Source organism: Lactuca serriola, chromosome 9, assembly GCF_051521515.1.
Source record: "Lactuca serriola cultivar US96UC23 chromosome 9, Lser_US96UC23_V15, whole genome shotgun sequence".
NCBI classification, from domain to species: domain Eukaryota; kingdom Viridiplantae; phylum Streptophyta; class Magnoliopsida; order Asterales; family Asteraceae; genus Lactuca; species Lactuca serriola.
The window spans coordinates 215,236,899-215,254,744 of NC_136416.1; the positions used below are offsets into that span (position 1 = coordinate 215,236,899).

General features: G+C 34.7%; 3 protein-coding genes and 1 pseudogene across 4 annotated transcripts; 2 read left to right on the forward strand and 2 right to left on the reverse strand.

Annotated features, from left to right (window-relative positions):
* Window positions 1–1,409: 1,409 nt before the first annotated feature.
* Window positions 1,410–5,527, reverse strand: LOC145074804 (embryogenesis-associated protein EMB8-like). 2 transcript variants are annotated; one of them, XM_079021128.1, is made up of 14 exons: window positions 5,193–5,526; window positions 4,736–4,825; window positions 4,460–4,521; window positions 4,241–4,338; window positions 4,070–4,159; window positions 3,800–3,922; window positions 3,505–3,582; window positions 3,288–3,373; window positions 3,129–3,177; window positions 2,857–2,913; window positions 2,638–2,768; window positions 2,263–2,346; window positions 2,063–2,129; window positions 1,410–1,722 (listed from the first exon to the last, which is right to left on the reverse strand). In XM_079021128.1, the coding sequence occupies exons 1-13, from the start codon at window positions 5,441–5,443 to the stop codon at window positions 2,063–2,065; spliced, it is 1,266 nt and encodes a 421-aa protein (XP_078877254.1). In that variant the 5' UTR covers window positions 5,444–5,526; the 3' UTR covers window positions 1,410–1,722. The 2 variants fall into 2 exon arrangements, with proteins under 2 accessions (XP_078877254.1, XP_078877255.1); XM_079021129.1 differs by lacking the exon at window positions 1,410–1,722 and having other exon boundaries at window positions 1,731–2,129; window positions 5,193–5,527.
* A 263-nt stretch (window positions 5,528–5,790) lies between these two features.
* Window positions 5,791–8,930, reverse strand: LOC145075187 (putative sodium/metabolite cotransporter BASS1, chloroplastic). Its single transcript, XM_079021489.1, has 7 exons — window positions 8,412–8,930; window positions 7,668–7,808; window positions 7,424–7,579; window positions 7,185–7,306; window positions 6,928–7,089; window positions 6,642–6,702; window positions 5,791–6,278 (listed from the first exon to the last, which is right to left on the reverse strand). The coding sequence occupies exons 1-7, from the start codon at window positions 8,853–8,855 to the stop codon at window positions 6,093–6,095; spliced, it is 1,272 nt and encodes a 423-aa protein (XP_078877615.1). The 5' UTR covers window positions 8,856–8,930; the 3' UTR covers window positions 5,791–6,092.
* A 2,921-nt stretch (window positions 8,931–11,851) lies between these two features.
* LOC145073755 (zinc finger CCCH domain-containing protein 40-like) lies at window positions 11,852–15,025 on the forward strand. Its single transcript, XM_079020253.1, has 5 exons — window positions 11,852–11,990; window positions 12,517–12,626; window positions 12,713–12,982; window positions 13,687–13,910; window positions 14,094–15,025. The coding sequence occupies exons 2-5, from the start codon at window positions 12,522–12,524 to the stop codon at window positions 14,914–14,916; spliced, it is 1,422 nt and encodes a 473-aa protein (XP_078876379.1). The 5' UTR covers window positions 11,852–11,990; window positions 12,517–12,521; the 3' UTR covers window positions 14,917–15,025.
* A 142-nt stretch (window positions 15,026–15,167) lies between these two features.
* On the forward strand, window positions 15,168–16,538 carry LOC145076546 (uncharacterized; annotated as a pseudogene).
* Window positions 16,539–17,846: the final 1,308 nt, after the last annotated feature.

Here is a 17,846-nt window from a genome sequence, read left to right on the forward strand (position 1 = left end):
ATTTGCCAACGAAATTGGTGAGTTAACACAGACTCGCTACCGACTCGACGCCACATGTGCAATGATTAATGACCTTCATTTATTTCCACCAACACCCACAAACAACATGTTCCATCACCATGATATCACTGCTTTTTATGATCAAATCAAGAATAAATTGAAGTTGGATTTCAATAAGAATCAATTGGTTGAGAAGCTACGGAGATTGAAGAAGAAGTACCAGAATGTTCTTAATAAGATCAATTCCGACAAAGAATATGTCTTCAAGAGCGCCCATGATCAGAATCACGTTTGAGATATCATGCAAGATATGGAGCTCCGAAGTTGCTCTTATATCTACCCCTGCAACTGCAGATGTTGCTAGATTCAAAGACAAATAACCCAATAACCTTAACCCTTACCCAAAACCCAACCTAAACCTTACTCTTAACATGAACGAGCAAAATGGTAACACCGTTGCACATCCACATCCACATCCCAACAGTTTAGAGAAGAAAATTCCTCGATCAAGAAAGCGATCAACGTCTAGTGGAGTCAAAATCAAGGAAAAAATCATTAAGATTTGTTGTTTGAGGTATCATGATCATTTGAGGTTGTTATTTCTGGAAGTGATGTCCAATGCTTATGATCTTCCAATATGAATGCTTAACTTCATAAGTAATCATGTTTTTATGATATTAAATGGGGCTTAAGTATGTCATAATCATATTATATGCGATATAAAACATTTGGTATGTTTAATGAAGTGTTGGGAACAAAAGCACTAAAGTACAAGACCTTTAGTGGGTAAAATCCATGTTTTTGGTTATTTGTACATTTACACGATCATGTAATTTGCAAGGCAATACTACATAGTTCGTTTAGCGGTATGTGCCAAAATTGAAAATGACATAACTTTTGCATATGGACTCCAAATCAGGTATGCTGTTTGCCATGTTCTTTTAATGATGTGAGGAATATTTCCAGAGGATATACTAAAAATTTCAATAATTAAATTTTATTAAGTACTCAATTTAGTAGTTAAGTGATGAATATAACATATTGTATGTTTTATGTACAAGTTGTCTGTTTCTCTCCACTTTCATTTGGCAAACCCTACTAAGATTACACGAACAATCTAATATTTGTATGATCCTATAAGGTAACATCAGGTTGTCCGTTTGTCACCACTTTCATTTGTTTGTCAAACTTCTAAATGTCGTGGCCTACTTTATGTCATTGTCACCACTTTCATTTGTTTGTCAAACTTCTAAATGTCGTGGCCTACTTTATATCATTGTTGATATGTGTGTGTTGCTAACATGTATAGCTTTCAATTTATAGTAGTCGTCACCATTAATTTAGAATTGATTTTCTCATGAACCCATATTAAACAAATTTATATCAAGAATTAACGATACACTTGATGGTGGAAATCAATATGGGTCATAGTTGCAATACGAAATACGAACTTTAGCACAAACAAGTGGGTGAATTACAACACAAGGATGTTTTAGTTGCTAGTGTAATTTGGGTGGTTCAATACAGATTTTATAGGGTTACTTTCTATACAAATTTAGCTTCCCGAATCCCGTCTATGTGGGACAACTCATTCCCCCCACTTTTAAGTTCCAACTTCTTTTCCAAATACATCGCTTTGAGAGTTGATATCTTATTCACATTAGCTCGGATTTTGACATATAATATATCATACGAAGCTCACATTAAGAAGAAAGTATTTCCCTGTAAAATTTCATAAGTTGACCACAAATATTTATATTTACACGTGTCGTGTCCAAAGTCAGTGAAAAATCATAATATTCTAAGGAAAAACATCATCTTTTTCCAATAGATTTCACTCATGTAACCAACAATGGAAGCCCGAAATTAGGCATATTGAATTTCTTGAACTAAATCCCAAAATTATTGATCAGTTGCAAACCAAAGGTAGCAAAAACAATCTGAACTTTATGAAACTAACCCATGCATCAAATGAAGTATTTAATCAAAACAAGCATTTTACTTTACTTTTGTTATGATTGTTTGAAAATTAAGAGAGGTTATTAAGAGGTATCATATGTACCTAGTGTTTGCTCATTGAGGAGGTTGCATGCAGATGAGAGAGGTATTCTTCAACAACCCTTATCCACCTGTAAAAGAAATGACCATCATCATAGCTCATAAGTGATTGTAGATAACATTTTTGTATCAATGTGAATGATTCATAAACGTATCCGCATACAAACCATTTTCAAAAAAAAAAAATGAGGAGAAAACTTTTACCACAAGCTTTTTCCCGGCATTCCTTCAAAAAATGCAATATGTCCTCCATGTTGTGTGGTAGCAAGAACAATATTTTTATTTCTCCTGATAAGAATAGACATCAATGACAAAAGCACCCAGTCCCATCCAGTTCAGTCCTGTCCCCATGTAGGACTATCTAATGAGGATGAGAAGGGCATTTATGTCTTTTTCATATACGGTAGATCAAGAGCAAGTCCTTTTCCCACCTTTTTGGGTACAACAAAAAACTGTAATTTTCTCTCATTGACATCAGTCCCAGTTGATGATAATGAAGGCTTTCATTTTATTTTTAAGTGTGAATATTTTGGATGTTGTAATTTTTTAGAATAAGAAAAAAAAATTATGTGTTCATACCGACACTCGTCCCAAGGAATGGCTTCATGACTACAGACAGGATCATCTATGGAATTGACACATAGAAGTGGAACCGATACTTTGCTAATCAAACGTGCACTGCTAGCCCATCTATAAAATTCATCAACAGCCTGAAAGAATTAATCACACATTATCATTGATTAATGAATGAGTGCAAAAAAAAAAAAGGTGCGGAATTTTATATTTATAAAATATCACCTCAAAATTCCCCGCAATTCGAGAAGAGTAATTACTGAACTCTCGAATTGAACGTGACTGCAAGAGAAGTCAGCAATTAATAGAATTTTTTCAAAGTACAATGTTGTATAGGAAGAAATGAAAGTAGAATGCTATAATAAACAAATAAATGGAAATTCATTGCTCAATTTAAACCTAAATATTTCATCTTTCTCTTACTTTTGTGTAGTTCCTCAATTTACTTTTTTTTTTTTTCACAAAATACAGTGTAAAGATATCAACAAACAGATTACCTTTTCAATTCCTTCCCAATCTGAAAGGCGAGCATAAACTTCTTGGTGTCTACAACAAACTCAAAATTACTTAATCAAGGAAGAAAGAAAATAGATGATCAAGACAAGAATTACATAGTCAAAGTTTAGGTTATGAAAAGAATCAAAGAGAACACATACAATTTGGCAGTGCTTTTCAAGGAATTTCCTAAAACTCTATTGTAGAACCTCTGCATAAATGCACGATTGAAGAATCTATCACCAATCTGCCAAAAAAAAAGGGAATTATACTTGTACGAAATAGTGATATCAAATGTGAATTTTTTTCCTCCAATACATACAACTGAAGTTGGATATTTCTTTAAAATGATATTCATCAAAAGTACAAAACACTAACCAAAAGATCCCAAGGATTACTGATAGATGCTGCCCCAGCAAGAGGTACATTAACCCCTTGTTCACCAAGATATTTTACCTACAAGATCAATCATTATTAATCAAAACCTTAAAGTGGTCATATGAAAAATTTAGAAAGCGTCTTTACATATTGAAAGCTTACAAAAAGATGTATAACATGGAGAAGAAATGTTTAACAGTTTGATACTTTAGGGAACTTGGCAATAATTTGTTCATTATACTTATTGACAAATCAAATTATGGATTATCTTTCTTATTCTAGATTAAAGTTGTACCAAAATATTGGCACCCATGCTAGTTCCAACAGCATATAGGAGAGTTTCAGGTTGTTTGGAATGAAGATGATTCACTACTTCGCCTAAATCATCTGACCTTCCTGCATGATGGAAGCATTCAGACTGCAGAAGTGAACAATTAACAAACTTGTTAGTTGTATGGACACTCATAAATCCCAAAACAATAAAAATAATACTGCTTATACATTGAGGACAAAAAACATGCTCTAGGACATGAAATTTAGATTACTTGATATAGTAAAAACTTACAGTGAGTGGAACACCTCCTAGCCCTCGATAGTTGCTTACAACAACATTCCATCCATATTTTGCCATGTTGTATGCAATCTCCTTAATATACTGAAATACAAGTTACAACATATTGACATGAAAAGATATAAAAAGCATTGAAGAACTTCTTCATAAGATCAAAAAGCTCACAGGAGAAGCAGAATCACTTGTTAAGCCAGGAATCACTATCACAAGAGGAATGACAGCATCTGTATTGGTTCCATGAACTTGAAGGCTCGTTTCTGAAACTATAGAGTCAAACAGAAATATAGATTCTTGTAAACTTTTTTGAACCATTGCATCCAACAATTAGCACCATGATCACTCAAAAAAGTTTATTACATCATCATCATAATCATATTATTTTACCATCAGAGTTCATCAACCAATCCAATGCTATTGTTCCACCATCAGAAGTGCGAAATATCTCTCTGGAAATGGAAAAACATTTATTAGGTTTAATAAGAGGAAATTGGTTGACCATATTTGCCACACAATATATCACTACCTAATTAAACTATTAGTGCTGTAAGGGGATGGTTTGTTATCATTGATATGTGTGGATTGAGAGCCATAGTACTAATTTCATGAATCATTTACTCCAATTGATCATCAAAGTATAAGAAGGTGAATAACGATTTCTACCTTTTGTAGCTGAAACTAGGAGTCTTGACCAAAACATTCAGCAAAATAGTCTGAAGATGCGGACTAGAAAGCCATGGAGTGGAAAAGTATCTGCACCAGCGAACAATCAATGGTGGAAGGTTAAGAATCAGTCATAAACGTGCATTTTACTTAGTCAGAGCACTGCCACTGTGTGATTAGCTACTGGTAAAAACTTTTCCCCTATTATCAAATTTTCCTTTCGTCTGAAAAAACCTCCGTTTTCCAAAATCAGAAACAATGGTAGGCTCTGTCAATCGAAATCAGTTAAATTCATAATCTATTGCTGAGTTCTGCTTTTTTCACGAGATGAATCAATCAGAAAAACATTGTATCATTCAGAAGCTTCTTTTTTGTAAACAAAAAAACACAAGTTAGTCAGAAAACTCTCAGGTCGAACTCGAACAGTTTATAATTAAAAAGAAGAGAAGGAATTAACCTTCCATGAAGCAGGTGACACTTAGATACGACTTCTCTGTACAACTCGGATGAAGAATGGAAGGTCAGAGATAAAGAATCACCTCCAAACCCTCCAATAATGTCCTGTACGATATGAATCTCGAGTAGATTGTATACCAAAACAACCAAAACAAAAAACGCTATTAAGAGGTAGTGAGAGATAGGTATGAGCGCTAGGCTTCTGAGCAACAGAGTGTAAGGTGATACGGAGTCTCCGGCGATTGTCTCCATTTCCGGTCGACCGTATGAACGTTGGTTGACCGGGAAATGGGAGGGAACTGGGAAGGTGGAAGCAAGTCAGTTAGGTGGTGTTTGGTTTCCTAACAAAGTTTATATAGTTATTGATTATTTTATTTTTAAAAAAAATAAATGAATAAAATATATTAAAGTTCATAAATGTTTGTATTTTTGTACTATATGTGATCAATATTTATATATCTTTTAAATTATTTATAATCTTAAAAAAAAATAGTTTGTTATGTTGTGAAAAGAAATTTAAATTTTCTTATAAAAGTTGTCATGTTTTGAAAAGAAATTGAAATATTTTCTTTAATAATATTAAATATAACAAAAGTTGATTATAAATAATAAACTTTATACCCATAACCTATCATCCTAGTTATAAAATTATATATTTTGACTTTGATTTATGAATAAAACATTATTCCATATTTCATAAATAATATGCGATCCTCCAAACAACTTGACCCCACCCCATGACTTCATCCCAATACATTCAAGCTCTGTACAAGCTCAACAAAACAAGAATGGAAGTCTTCGTACACAGTCTTTTACTTGCATTTCCAAAAAGAACTGTAATAATGACCCTTTTGATCACAAATGACTAACCCTACAAATTGCTAATAAGCATTCAAAAAAATCACAAGAACACATCTTTGGAGCTAGATTCTGAATCAGAAGGATCAACAAATCTCCAAAAGAAACCCAAGCTGCTACCCATTATATTCATTACCACAGCAGAAACTGCTGGTGGTAATGCAACCATAGGCGAGCTGAAATGTGATGCTGCTAACACCACACCCAATGATGAATTCTGCATTCCAACCTGCAACAAAAAAGTTGGCAAAAACAACATTATTTAGCGACTCATGGCACAAGGGTAGAATAGTCTTTTCACTTTCGCCTCTCTAGTCTCAACACATGTAATTCTTAAGGGTAGTTTCGGGAGATCACAGAAGGTTACATATCATATCATCACGGGAAAGAACAATATCCTAGATAGGCTAAAGGGCACATTTGAATGTCCGTTTTGCAAAGTAACTATAGCAACATGATGAATTAGAAGAAGATAAATTAAAGGATCGTTATGTAATTTTACATTTATTTTAATAATTAGTATTTTCCTAAAGTAATTTTACATGTATTTAGCATAACAAATATTTGACCTATTAAAACCTTCAAAAATTACCTCAATGGATACAGCACGTCTTTCTCTCTCTTTAAATCCCACTAGGGTTGCTGCTATATACCTACAAATAGACACATCCACAATTACCAAAACTACAAGCCAATTTCATACCAAAACAAAAAAAACAAAAAAAACAAAAAAAAAAAGAGTTAATAGAGAAAGTCAGGTAAGTCCAAACTTTTTACAAAATTTTCCTCATTTATATTCCCTTTCATTTTCTCAAATACTTTTTGCACATATCATATATTCAAACAAAAGTGATGGAAAAAGTGCAAGTCTTACTTACCCTACAAAGAAGCCTGCAAAATGAAGTAAGAGCACCGAAAGAACAACCATTCCCATTTCACTTGACAAAAAGGAACGAGCATAAAGAAGGGGAGAGGTTTCAGATGATAATGATGTCAGAACCATTGATGATTTCAGACGACCGATGTTTTCAGATAATACACTATGAGTGTGAAAAGAAAACAAAATATAATCATTACATTTATTAAATGTACGCATGTTGTAAGCAAAATAAAATAAATAAATAAATAAAGATACCTGCAAGCCAGTAGTGATGAGGTCAATACAGCTAGTAGTGGTGCAAAAGGCAGTGCAGTTTTCACTGCCTTTGGAAAGGTACTCTGCAAATAAGACCCCACAAGAACAGGTGCAACTACAACCTATAGAGTAAATCATGGAGATTGTTTTACTAAAATGGTGAAAGTACAAGTGTTTCTCTGTATTTCACCCTATAAATTTTGAGATCAACATGAATATACGAAGAATTGTAAGCTAACCTGCATTGTGCTGATTGAAAGTTTGACAGCATCAACATGAACATAAGTTCCAGCCAAAAACATTGTCAAAAGAGGAGTAAGAAACACTGCTCCAAGAGTGCTACATACTGTCATTACTATAGACAATGGTACGTCTCCTTGAGCAATCAAGGTCACCTGTAACACTATTACACATGAAGATAAATGAACGTGTTTTTTTATAAACAAAAATAATAATTGTAAAACTATTAATCCAAACATTTACCACATTAGAGGCAGTGCCTCCTGGACAACAAGAAAGCAATATTAGACCAACTGAAAGAGATGGTGAGAGCCCCAACAATCTGCTTATTATGAATCCAAAAGCTGGCATAATTGTGTACTGACAAGCACATCCAAAGAGTATCTACAAATTACCAAACTACCCATGTCACTTAATTGCTAGAACAAAGGATTAAAATGTTGTATAATATCATAAAAATCGACAAAACCGTGCAATTATGTATTGTAATCGTCCACATGGATTGAATCTTGAGACAAGTCTGAGCACCTTTTATATTTTTCAAGATAAACTTAAAAGTCTAAAAAGATGGCATACCCAATTACATAAATTGCCTTATAATCCGTTCATTCCATAAAAAGAAATGAACTTTGACTATTTAAGTTTATCCTCAAATGTTTCAAATCTAAAAATTGATACAAATGTGTCATGTATATATTCCAAATAACCTTACAGATTTCTAAGTCCAACTCAAAATGTGCAAAAAAAGCATGCGCAGCTATATAAATTCCAATATAATTCTTCCAATCCACAAAAGAGACGAACTTTGACTGTTAAATGTCATCATGTTGACTTTCCGATTCAAAACTTGTTATGAACTTTATTGCAAAATTAGCATCAATAGTCTCCTCGAATTACTAGAAGAACCCACATTAATTTTGAAATTAGAAAATAGTCAAAATGATCCAAGAAGCCTAATAAACATTTCAAGATTCCAAGAGAACTTACAGAAAGAGGCCTTTCCTTGAACAGATTGACCAAATCTTTGAACTCCAAAGTGAGACCCATAGCAAGCATAATAAACCCAAGTGAAAAGCTATAAGAATTTGGAGCTCTTTCTACAAACCATGAAAAAGTTGAAGGCTTTAAACACGCAACTACACCTCCTACCGTCACATATACAGGATACAAGCTTGCTAAATTCGACAACACAGTTTCCCATCTGTCGTTTGCTGGAGAAAGAGTCACAGGAGATGATTCTCCGGGATTTGTTTGACATGATCGGATCCTACGGATTCTTGATCTTGAAAGATGTTGTTTAGGGTTTTGAGAGATGGGAATTGTAGACTTAATTGCAATGTTGGACCTGAAAAGAGGGATTTTGATTCTAGAATGATGAAGTTGTTGGGTATGGAGTGTGAGAGGAGAGAAGCAAAGAGAAAGTGGCATCATTGTGTCTTTTCTTGGTGTAGATTTGTGACTTGTGATAGTAGAGGCCGTGGTGTTTGACTATGACTTGAATGCTCCAAAAACTTGTTGGTTGATAATAAGCTCCCACTTAAGCTAATTTATAACCATTTCACCGTTAAAGCCGATTTACGAGGGTTTGGGTCACTTTTAAAATTACTTTTGTTTTGTTTTGTTTTTTTTTTTAAATCAAAAAGTTTAATAAAATGTTTAGGAATTATATAAGTATTTTTAAGAAGAAAACATATCATTTTTAAAAGTCATAAAATATTGTTTTTTTTTTTATGACTTTTGGGTTTTTAAAAAAGTAAAAAGCTAAAAACTATTCCAAAAATATTTTAAAAACTTTTTTTTGGCAAAAATAATAAATCAACAAGGTCTTTTATGAAAAATACATTTGAAGTAAAAAGCTCACTTAAACACACCCTAATAGAGAATTAAATTGAAATAGAAAATTAAAGAACCTTTTTCTTATGTATTTTTTCAACAAGAACACATAGATGCTACACATATGGGTGTAACTCGACATGAAAAATAAATAGGTTTGGGTTGTGATTTTTTATCTGTCAACCAAATTATTTTATGGGCCGTGTTGGTTTATGTGCTTGGGTTTGTGGGTCAATTTGTCAACCCATGAATATATATTATATTTTAAAAAAATAATAATATTTATTTATGAATAATAACTTACGGATACGGCGTACCCTATTCAATCAAAAACTCAATTATTCACTCCTTGTTACTCAAAAAGACCACATACTAATCATCGTCTTTACCTTACTACCTCACCCACCAGTACCACCTCATGTCGTTCTTGTTCACGTTGGTGTCGAGTTTGTCCATACATGTTTCTAAATATAAAGTCTTCATTTTTTATCATCTAATTAGTTTTTAGCATTGATCATGTGTTATGCGATTATTATTTTAATTGTGCACCTATTTAATTTAAGGGTTGAAAATTTGATCCTACTATCTTAAAAAAGTTATTGATCTTAATAGAAATTTAATATATATATATATATATATATATATATATATATATATATTAATAATTTATTGAATTTGAATTAAGTCAACTAAACACGTATTGATTTGTATAATATCATCGAGATAGAATCGTTTATTAAATTATGTTCTCAATTTCAAGAGTTCGTCAATAGTCGCTTTCTTCGATGGTCAGTATATTAAATCATCACTTCTCGTTTAGAGATTTATTCAACTTTATGATTGATATAAACATAAATTAATTATGGTTTCTAGTTTTGAAAGCTTATTGAACTTGAATTTTTTTTTTTTACATACGTTGAATTTGTTATGATAATAGATCCGGAAAGAAACCCAAAATATAAAAAGGAGAGAACGCATCTATTGGAGATTACGATGGAAAGCAACTTAGGCACGAATGGGACGGTGAACCCCATTTTCATCCATATTCATAATCATTTTCTGACAAATTTGCAAAAATGGTCTCTGTGGTATGCATTTTTTTAGGGTTTTGGTTCAAACCACGAGTTTTTTTGATTGGTGGTCCTTTTGAGCTAGTTTGCTTGTAATTTTGGTCCCTCGGAAAACTGAAAAGACTAAAAATGCCCTTTCTGATATATTTTTTATATTTTTTCTATTTAATTTAAAGAAAAAAGAAAATAAATAACTAACTTGGGCCCACTTATCTCTCTCTCTCTCTCTCTCTCTCTCTCTCTCTCTCTCTCTCTCTCTCTCTCTCTCTCCCCCCCCCTTGATTCCCTCACCCAAACACCCCATTTTGCTGTTGTTGCTTCCCCTATATGGGTGTGCCACCGGAACAGAAAGAAGAACCACGAGGGAGTTGCTGGAGCAACCTCCCTTACCACATCAGACGACGAGATCACCTCCTCTTCCACTCTGTTGCAAATCGCCACCATAAGACAAACCGCCACCACCTCTGCAACTCCCTTCCTCCCTCATTTTCTTTCCTGTTGATTAATCACCCCCAAACACCCTACGATCACTTCGAGCACTACCCCACATCCATAGCTAACAAAAAAAGAGGAATGTATCAGAGAAGAGCACCGGAGCAGCCTTATTTCCACCATAATCTTCAGCCCCTCACCACCACCGTTGTCAGCCATCACCTTCGATTGTTCAACTAACCCACGAAGGTGAAGAACCCCCCTCCTTCATCGCTTGTGTTACAAGACAAAAACAACCCCTCTCACCATTAATGACGGCGAAAGCGATCGCCGTTTCTGCTATTCCTCTTCCCTGCATATGAAGTCGCCAGTGATGAGTTGAATGAGACTAAGAAGATCACCGACCTTGAAAGTTCTTCCTTAAACAACTGCCTAGTTACCTCACTGAAACTGCTTTGCTCCTTTGATCTGTGGCTGCCGATTGGAGATTAAACCATAGGGGTGGCCGGAGATCGGCTTCCCTCCTAGCGATCTGTAAAGCCTTTAGCGAACCACCCGCTCCCACCTTGGTCGCTGCCATTGTGAGGACTCCAACCATCGCCAGCCACTGATTTCGATCACCACCAACTCCTCCTTCTTCCCCTATGTCATTCCTGTCGAGTGTAAGTCGAAAACGCAGCAGCAAAAAGGGTCGGTATTTTAAGAGATGAGTATAAAGGTAGAGAGAGGGGGAGAGAGAGAGAGAGAGAGAGAGAGAGAGAAGTGGGCCCACTTTTATATTTATTGATAATAACAATTTTAAAAAGTAAAAGAGAAATGAAAACTAAATTCATTAAGGGTATAACAGTCATTTTAGTTTGGACAGGGACTAAAACTACAAACAAACTAGTTCAAAAGGACCACCAATAAAAAACAACTCATGGTTTGAACCAAAACCCAAAAAAAAAAAATACATACTACTATTTTTGCAATTTTGTCTCATTTTCTCTTTACAATTTTGTCTCATTTTCTCTTTAATTTACTGAATATATATAATATTTTTATTTAAATCCAAAATTAACTACTTTGTCGTGGTAACTGTGTCATAGCTATATAAGAAGTCCTGCACTCCTGCTACTTTGTGCATACGAAAAATCTTTAAACGATCTCCGCGGATACGGATTCGAGGGAGAAACCCGTAATCCTATTGCATCCGTAGTTTCTTCATCAACATCGCCCCAACTAGAATCAGGTAATAACTCCTCATATATACCTTCATTTGTATAATTTCTATTTTTTTTTATGTAAATGACTGAGGACGTCGAGTGAAGGGCGAAATATTTCTTGGATTTGGCTTTATACAATTGTTAGATTAAATTTTGGGCAGGTCTCGGTTGATTTTTTTTGGTTCTGTTCTCGTGAATCTATAATCTTACTCGTCTCTTTGGTATGATTTCGTGGTTTAGATAAAATATACAACAGTTTTTTAGAAACCCTAATATTTCTTATTGGTTTCCTTTTCGTTTTTGCGTTTAAAATTCGACATTTTTGTTGGTTTAGTTGTGGTTAAGCAGTTTAAGCCCTGTTTCTTCTGTAAGTCTTAGTCCTTTCATTATCGTTCACTCTATAGAGTAATTTTACTTGTAGGTTCGGTGTTAGTGGATCATTATATCTTTACTAAAGTTAAAAACAGCCAGTGAAATATGCAAAGAGAGTGATTTTAGCTTATTTTCAACTGTGAACATTTATTAACAAGATTATTTTTTTGCATTATACAGAACAAATGGCACATAGAATATTAAGAGATGTTGAAGCTGATGGCTGGGAACGCTCTGACTTCCCAATCATATGTGAATCATGCCTAGGTGACAATCCTTACATTCGAATGGTAATCTCCTAACACTTGTTCTATCTTCTAATTTTGATGCATACATTTCTCAATTTCTTCATTAAATAACATTACAATACATGCAGACAAAAGCAAATTATGATAAAGAATGCAAAATCTGCACAAGACCCTTCACAGTCTTCAGATGGAGACCTGGTAGGGATGCAAGATACAAGAAAAGTGAGATTTGTCAAACTTGTAGCAAATTAAAAAATGTTTGTCAAGTGTGTCTATTAGATCTTGAATACGGTTTGCCAGTTCAAGTTCGCGATACTGCACTAAGTATCAACTCAAATGATTCGATTCCAAAGAGTGATGTGAATAGGGAATACTTTGCAGAAGAACATGATCGTAGGGTACGTAACTTTCCAATTTATATACTCTATTTGCCCCTAAATAATGCATACTTTCCATTTATATCAAGTCCCATGAAAGATGCAATGCAACATTTTCTTTTTAGGTTAAATGCATGAAATAGCAATGTACTTGCATTGATTTGTTTATTATATCATCATGCTTTCATTTTTTTCTTATTACCACATTGCCCTCTGAAATCTCTACCCAATTATAGCAATGTTATTTAAATACAAAGCAATTTCCACTGCTCTATATCGGTAATTTTTTAAGTATAATGTTTTAATTAAGAAAAAAACTGACTAGAACATTGCTATAATTTGGTAGTTTCTTCAAAGTATAATGTTCTAAACCTTTTCCAATAAGAAAAAAACTGAAAGTACAATGTGCTAATAAGAAAAGATATTGAAAGTACAACGATGTAATAGATAGAAAAAAAAAAGTGTGTTTGATATATAGTACACAAATGAATGAAAGTACATTGCTATTTCTTGTATTTTGAGCTTTGCCTTCCTTTTTTCACTAAGCTTTAAATCTTTTTTTTTTGTTTGCTAGTAATTGTTTAATTTTGGTCCAATCTTCTTTATTTTGTTTTCATGAAGGAGCTTTAGGCCTTGTTTCGTTTATTTACTCATTAAGTACCCTTTCTTCTTTTTTTGTTTTATTAAAAAGGTAAATTTGTTTTATTCTGAACTAATTAAAACAGGCTAGAGCGGGTTTGGATTATGAGTCTTCGTATGGGAAAGAAAGGCCAAGTGATACTATTTTGAAACTGCAAAGGACAACACCATATTATAAGAGAAACCGAGCACATATTTGCAGTTTCTTTATTCGAGGTGAATGTACAAGAGGTGCTGAATGCCCTTACAGACATGAGATGCCTGAAACTGGCGAGTTATCTCAGCAGAATATCAAAGATCGTTACTATGGGTATGTCACTATTTTATTTTTCCAATTTTTTATAACTTAATTTCCTATTATAATCTTATTCGACATTGTAGTTTTTATCCCACTGATATATATATCAGACTATCCATGCCAGACGCAGTACAACCTGTTGTTATGTCCTGTCCTGTTTGTCATATAACATTTTTTTTTTAATTATGATTACAGAGTTAACGATCCGGTTGCATTAAAACTACTAAACAAAGCGGGTGAAATGCCGTCGCTCGAACCCCCAGAAGACGAAAGCATTCGAACACTATACATTGGCGGCCTCGATGCAAGAGTCACCGAACAAGACCTCCGGGACAGTTTCTACACACACGGTGAAATCGAATCTGTCAAAATTGTCTCGCAACGTGCATGCGCGTTTATCACGTACACCACACGCGAAGGAGCTGAAAACGCGGCTAATGAACTTTCAAACAAACTTGTCATCAAAGGCCTCCGGTTAAAACTCATGTGGGGCCGACCACAAGCACCGAAACTAGACAGTGGTGAAGCGGTCCCCAATGAAGCCCGACATGTGGATCATGCCGGGCTGGTACCCCGTGCGGTTGTATCGCAGATACAACCGCCCGGTCAGGACCACCAAATGCCACCTCCGCCGATGCATTATTTTAACATCCCGCCGCCATCGGACCACCATGGACGGGCGTTTTACCCTTCCATGGATCCTCAGAGGATGGGGGCGGTGATTCGGAGTCAAGATGGGAGTGGGGGTAGTGGGTCGGGTGAAAATATAAATCGTGCTTCAAGTGGTGGTGGTCCACAGTATGCTGCATATCCGCCACCACCGCCTCCTCCTCAAGGTGGTGGTGGTGGACGATATTATCAGCAGTATTATCCACCGCCACCGTATGGTTATGGACCACCACCACCAGTTCCGGGACCGTATCAACAATACCCTCCACAGTCTCATCCGTCCGCAATGCCACCACCAGGACAAGGTGGTGTTCCGGCGGCTGCAGGAGGGCCGCCTCCACAACAATGAAGGCAAAAACTTTTGGTCTTAGCTGTCTCATGAACATGAAGGGATTATACACATCTTTGTAATGTTTGTACCTCAGACTGTTGGATATAGAAGAGATGTTTGTTTTTTATTTTCTTTTTTAAGTTTTTTAAAGTTCTTTAAATTTTTTACTGCATGCTGCTTTTGAATATTCTCGAAACGAACATCTTTTTTATTTTTTCTTTTCAGAACAGTTGACCATCAACCTCTTGACTCACATTCCATTCAACCTAATGCTGGTTGGTTATAAGCCTTTTGGTGTTAACTGTATTATTTAAGGGTTGGTTTATGTGTATATAAAGGTATAACTATGTTATACTTTAACTGATACTTAAAGGTGTGACACTGGCATCTATGGGGGTTGAAAAAAAAAACCAAGATAGTAACGCAAAATGACTCTTTGTGACTTGTTAAATACGAATGGTTTTGAATTGTCAGGAGCTGGTGGTTGAGATGCTATATTCTATACAAGAAGTTCAAACACACTTCAAATATTGAGTAAATTACACAAATGGTCCTTTAGTTTTATAGTTTTTTCCTGAAATAGTCCTTATGAATTTTTTTTTCCTTGAGATGGTCTCTACAAAGCAAACTTTGCACACAAATGGTCCTTACCGTTAATGTCCATTAAATTAATCCATTAAGTTGAAAGAATTTTGGATCAGAACTATTTATGCTATTTTGTAAAACTTGTTTAAGGATCATTTGTGAAATTTTACACAATAACCATTTGAAATATTATAATTTAAAGGTAAAAGACATAAATTGGTAAAAAAAATCCATTTAGGTAAAGGAGGATCCGTTTACAAAATAATAAAGGGTAAAAGACATTCAATTGACTTTATATCTTTTACCCTCTACCAATTTACCGTTTACTATTTATGAAATTTTACACAATAACCATTTAAAATATTACACAATGACCAAAAGTAAGTGGTGATCTAGTCGAATCAGATCGCATAGTACTGAATTGGTAACAGAGTTAAAGCAAGAATCAAGTTTACCATATCCCATTTTCAACAAGTGTGTCAAGAACCTCCAATCCTCTAGTCTAATAAAAGAAGTTGCTCATGTCCAATTGAAGGGCAGAAAACAATATATTGCAGGTGAGTTTGAGCCATCAAAAGAGATCACAGGTGGTTCATGGTATGCGAATGGGGAACTTGATCAAGTCTTCATTAATGATCTTAAAAGCCTTTCCCTAAAGATCATTCGTAGGCTAAAGGTTGCAAGTGCTGATGGAGTATATGAGTTTTTTTTTTGTTAAAAATAGGTTGGATAAAACTGATTGCACGCGTCAGCAAATAAGTGAGATATTGAAGTCTATGGTTTTGGATAATATGATTATAGATGTGAATAGTACTGGATTGGGGGAATACCATTCGATTCCAATTGGGAATTTATGTTACAGATGTCCATCAGGGGGAGATTTGGATCAGGGTTTGAGGAGAACAGAGGCAATGGTGTCAATTCCTTATGGTGTTTGTCCAAGGATTAGAGAGTGTACGCCTGATGGACTTATATCTCCAACTACTTGTGTTTACTATACCACTAGGTTTAAACCCGTGGAAACAACGGATAAAATGGAAATACAATATTCATAATTCGATGTCGACTAATTAAATATTTGCAAAACATTTGTTGATTTTCAATGATAAAAGTTTTTCTTTTATTTGATATTAAAAGTAAATAGCATGTATAATAAATAGTTGTGGAAGTTATTTATATGATTATGAGTTCTATTATGAAATTGTTGTACTTTATTATTAGTTACATACATGTTCTGCTAGCAGCTTTTTTAATTGTGCATACATTTGACTGATTTTTTTTAAATACATCAATTTTAATAAGATTTTACCACATCTACAATCTTGTATTCTATAACTTTTCTGTTTCTTATAGAAACACATGCAGGAAACTGGATACATAATCATATTTTCATTTCTTCTCACCATAAAAACAACTTTCATGATGTAACATCTGCTCCAAATCGTTTCCTACAAGAAAAAGACCCTTTAACGACGCGCAAACCACGACACTCATTGATTTATGTTACGCAAAAGAGAGTGACATTAAAAAAGAGTCATCTCTTCAAAAAATTTACGGATTTAGGTCACGCATTATTGTGTGCCCTTAAATTAGTGTCTAATGTAAAAAAATTAAAAACACGGAGGGCACTTTATCTAAAAATGCGCGCCGCTATAAGTGTCGCTTTATAATTTTATAATTTTAAAGAAAAGCGTGTTTAGTAGATACGGGGGAAACGAAATCCCCAAAACCCTCCTTCTTCTTTCATCTCCGGCTCTCCGCAATCGATTCTCCCCTCTCCCTCCTTCTCCATCTTCTCCGATCCGCTTCACCATCTTCAGTAAGTCAACCATGGAGGCCTAGATATACATCGATTTGGGTCCAAACCCTCCCAAAACCCTCTCCTCGACTCAAAGTGAAGAGACGAAAAACCACCATCACCTGCGTCTGCAACAACCAGAAACAACTACTCCGTCTACAGGCAAGTAGGTATGTATGCTTTCGGTCTCTCATTGATTTCAACTCCTTCATCAGTCTTCTCCCTTATAAACCCTAGTGTAACAGTGTCGGTGAATGAGAAGAAATTCATCGAGTCTGCATTACGATCTGACCTTAGAGTTGACGGTAGGCGTCCTTTCGATTATAGAAAACTATCTATCATCTTCAGAAGGTAAGAAATCCCATACTCATCACTTGATTTCGTATTCCCTTGGCTAAAAATAAACAGTTTGTTGACGAACGATGAGCTTTTCATATTGTAGAGAAGATGGTTCATCAGAGATCCAGCTTGGACAGACTCGAGTTATGGGATTTGTCACAGGACAACTAGTACAACCTTATCGAGACAAACCTAATGAAGGGACACTTGCAATCTACACTGACTT

Coding starts and splice junctions, on each gene's coding strand:
- LOC145074804 (XM_079021128.1), bottom strand. CDS start 5,443: ATGGAGACAATCGCCGGAGACTCCGTATCACCTTACACTCTGTTGCTC. Junction 4,339..4,459: donor TTGGTTGATGAACTCTGATG/GTAAAATAATAT, acceptor TTGACTCTATAG/TTTCAGAAACGAGCCTTCAA. Junction 4,160..4,240: donor CAAGTGATTCTGCTTCTCCT/GTGAGCTTTTTG, acceptor CTTGTATTTCAG/TATATTAAGGAGATTGCATA.
- LOC145075187 (XM_079021489.1), bottom strand. CDS start 8,855: ATGATGCCACTTTCTCTTTGCTTCTCTCCTCTCACACTCCATACCCAA. Junction 6,703..6,927: donor TTTGCAGGCTTCTTTGTAGG/GTAAGTAAGACT, acceptor GTCTATTTGTAG/GTATATAGCAGCAACCCTAG. Junction 6,279..6,641: donor GACGTGCTGTATCCATTGAG/GTAATTTTTGAA, acceptor TTTTTGTTGCAG/GTTGGAATGCAGAATTCATC.
- LOC145073755 (XM_079020253.1), top strand. CDS start 12,522: ATGGCACATAGAATATTAAGAGATGTTGAAGCTGATGGCTGGGAACGC. Junction 12,627..12,712: donor ACAATCCTTACATTCGAATG/GTAATCTCCTAA, acceptor CAATACATGCAG/ACAAAAGCAAATTATGATAA. Junction 12,983..13,686: donor CAGAAGAACATGATCGTAGG/GTACGTAACTTT, acceptor TAATTAAAACAG/GCTAGAGCGGGTTTGGATTA.